The following is a 3,561-nucleotide window of genomic DNA, read 5'->3' on the forward strand; positions in this document are numbered from 1 at the left end:
TTTTGAGGATAATCATTTTTGTAGAAAAGACAAAAGTACTATAATAAAAGACAAGGCATAAAGAAAAGAGTTTGGTTCATATAATTTTTTTAATTAAATTCTAGATTCGAAAAAAAATCATCGAATTTTAGAAAATGTCTTACATAAACTAATAATTATTATTTATTGAAATGGCAAGTCGACGTTCTGATTGGTTAAATCCTATATATACATCAGACTATACATACCAAGCTACTATCAAACAAGACCCAACTAATTATACTCGATTTCATAGAATTATTTATTATATGATTCGAAAGCGTGGACTTGATGAGATGAGGGAATCTATAAAATATATTTATGAGTTAATTTTAAGTCCACCATTATCAGATAGATTTACTACTTTCATGGAATTAGTTGATTTTAGTCAAGGAGATCCTACAAAAGTTCTTGCTCCTTATGAAGAAAATGAAATTAATAGGTATAAAGAACAAAAAAGTAAATTAGAATATGAAAAACAACTACTACTTGATGACCGTAAGCAAAATTTGAAAATTATTCATAATAACAAAGAAGAAATTGATTCTCTAAACAAACTAATAAAACAACAGAATGCAACTATTATTGATTTGAAAAAACAATTAAAAGAGCAAGAAACCAAAACGTCAGAGTTAAAACTTCAAGTTGAAAAAGTAGCAGGTAAATCTGGTATAGAACAAGAGGAACAAATTAAGATGTTATCAAAACAACTAAAAGAGGTTAGAGAAATGAGTTTAGACTATTATAATGATGTTGTTGGATTTAGAAGGTCTTTAAGAAAGAAGGAAGAAGAATTTAATACTTTAAAAGAAGAAAAGGAAGTCTTATTGGCACAGCTCACTAAATTGAAAGAGGTCAGAGAACAGGAACATAGAGAACTAGAACAATACCAAATAGATAGAGAAAAAGAAATTAAAGAGAAAGAAAGAAAAAGTATTGAAAAAGTGAAAGGAGAAATTGAAAATGAAGCAAAACAAATTAAAATGGAACGAAGTAGAATCAAAAGTGAATGTGGAATAAGGCATAATGATAACAAACCAGTCTCAAGGTATTCAGTTCCATCAAATGAAGAAAGTGTATTATCTAAAGTAATTCCATTGGATCAAATGAGAGTTGAAATTTCACAGTTTAAAGGGAATATTGATGAAAAAACTAAAAGTAATCAGAAGATTTTTAGTGATTGCATTGATTTAGAAAATGAAATTAGAGAGAAAAATGGAATTAAAAAAGGAAGTATAACAGCAAAAGAAGAAATTTTAGAAAAGCACTATTCAGAAATGGAAAATCAAATTAAGGACTATGCAGCACAAGGTCTTTTGGATGGTATAAAGAAAGAAGAAGAAATTATGAGTAAAAACATTCATGACTTAACAGGAGAGGAGGTTGATCAATGTTTAGTGTATTGTGTTCAACAATTTTTAAAAGTTTCATCACAAGAAGTAAGATTGTTAGATCATCTTAATTTACTTAAAAAAGTTATGGATGGAGTGTCTCAAAGTACTATTTATGAAGAGTCTATTAGTTTAACTGAAAGTATATTTGATTTAGAACAAACATTACTTAAAGTAAAAGAACAACAACCTGAACCAATTCCTGTTTTAGAGTGGGGGAATTAATTAGTAATAATTGATTTTTTACAGACATTTTAATTGATTATTTCTTAAACTCAAACAGCTTAGGAAATAAAACTTCTAAGTAACAAATCAAACAAAAGTACAAGTTAGTTATTAATATTTTAGGTTCAAGAAAAAGAATGACATATAAAGTCTATAATATCTGGTTTAATGAATGAATAGTATTCATTTGGGTATTTTAATTTATTATAACGGAAAGGTTGTGACAAAGCCGACCATGTGAGAAAATTTTGTGATGAGTCATAGTCAATATCAATACATTTTGTACTCTCATCAAACTCTTTCAATAGTCCATTAAAGTGGTTTAAAAATATATTAGTAACATCTGGCTCATTTGGTTCAATTCTAATGAATTGTTCAGAAGAGATAGCTCTTCTCTTTAGTCCACCCATCATTTTGACTAAGTGATTGTTAATGTATTTTCCTATATTTACAATATCTTTCTGATTAATTTTTCTTTGTTTATTGAACAATACTAAGTCAATGTCTTTAACCTTTTTCATAACCATTGTATACTGAGCACTTCTAGTCCCTTTTATTTCAAATTTTACTCCTTCTTGTTCAAGATAACCCATTAATGAATTACAAATTGAAGCATCCATATTTCTTTTACGTTGTCTTCTTTTCTTTTTATCTTCAACAGTAGATGATTTTAACATTTCTTCACTTAACCGAGTAGCACTAGTCATAATTTCCATATCTTGGTTTCCATTAGGAGTACATCTATGAACAAATTTGATAGTTAATAAAGGAAATGTCTTTTTTGATATTTTGTATACTCTCTCTATCCCAATTTCATATCCAAACATGTTTAACAACCCAATAAAAACTGCTTGTTGACAAGCCTCATTTGTTTTTGAAACTTGTTTTAATCGTTCCCAATCGGGTTTCTTTTTGTCTTTTGTTTTGAGTGAATTTGGATGATTTAATTGGAGTTGAGAACATTGAAAACGTATTTCCTTCTTTTCTGGTTGTAAAAATTCATTCATTGTTTTTAATGAATCTGATTGAGTATTTATACTTTTTGTTTCCTTATTAACAATAAAGGATTTACTTAATTGTGAAGTAGAAATATTTTCATTTTGTTGTACTTCTAGTGGTGGAATATTTAATTTAGGAATAGGCCTTGCAGTTTGAATTATGAAAGAAGGTATTTGAGAATATTGTTTAGTACTTTGTTTTGAGACATCAATAGTTTTTGATACTTCTTTTTCATTAAAATTACTAACACTATCACTTTTGATTATATCAAAAGACGAAATACTATTTTGTTGATTTGTAACATTAATAATTGTTGGTGATATATTGTCAACTTTCGGAAGTGGCACTTTTGTTAATGAACTTATTCCATCAAAAGTTTTAGTCATTCCAAACACACTTCAGTGAATAAATTATTAAAATATCCATTTTATTCTTATTATCAGACCTAACCCTATTTCAAGTTCTTTGATTTTTTCCTTTTTCTAGTTTTGTGTTATTTGTTTTTGTGTTATATTTTGTGAATTATTTTTTTCGATTGTGAATTAATTTTATACTATAATTAATAATTAATTATTATTTAACAAATAAAAGCTCAGTTTAGAACTTAAAAAATTCAACAAGATAATGTTTGGAGCATTTGGTCAACAACAAAATAATGGTATGGGTGGATTTGGCACATTTGGTCAACCACAAAATAATGGTATGGGTGGATTTGGGCAACAACCGAATAACGGTATGGGAGGATTTGGCCAACCACAAAATAATGGATTTGGCACATTTGGTCAACCACAAAATAATAGTATAGGTGGATTTGGTCAACAACAAAATAATGGTATGGGTGGATTTGGTCAACCACAAAATAATAGGATGGGTGGATTTGGTCAACAACAAAACAGTGGTATGGGTGGATTTGGTCAACAACAAAATA

At 28.0% G+C, this 3,561-nt stretch overlaps 2 protein-coding genes across 2 annotated transcripts; one reads left to right on the top strand and one right to left on the bottom strand.

Annotated features, from left to right (window-relative positions):
* Window positions 1-170: 170 nt before the first annotated feature.
* Window positions 171-1,634, top strand: ENU1_069910 (hypothetical protein; the record flags this gene model as incomplete). The annotated part of the gene is made up of 1 exon (XM_008858401.1): window positions 171-1,634. One exon carries the CDS (start codon window positions 171-173, stop codon window positions 1,632-1,634), a length of 1,464 nt encoding a protein of 487 aa, XP_008856623.1.
* A 125-nt stretch (window positions 1,635-1,759) lies between these two features.
* Window positions 1,760-3,019, bottom strand: ENU1_069920 (hypothetical protein; the record flags this gene model as incomplete). Its single annotated transcript, XM_008858402.1, has 1 exon — window positions 1,760-3,019. The coding sequence occupies one exon, from the start codon at window positions 3,017-3,019 to the stop codon at window positions 1,760-1,762; it is 1,260 nt and encodes a 419-aa protein (XP_008856624.1).
* Between the last annotated feature and the right edge of the window lie 542 nt (window positions 3,020-3,561).

Source organism: Entamoeba nuttalli (genome assembly GCF_000257125.1).
Source record: "Entamoeba nuttalli P19 unplaced genomic scaffold asmbl_3469, whole genome shotgun sequence".
Lineage (NCBI taxonomy): Eukaryota > Evosea > Mastigamoebida > Endamoebidae > Entamoeba > Entamoeba nuttalli.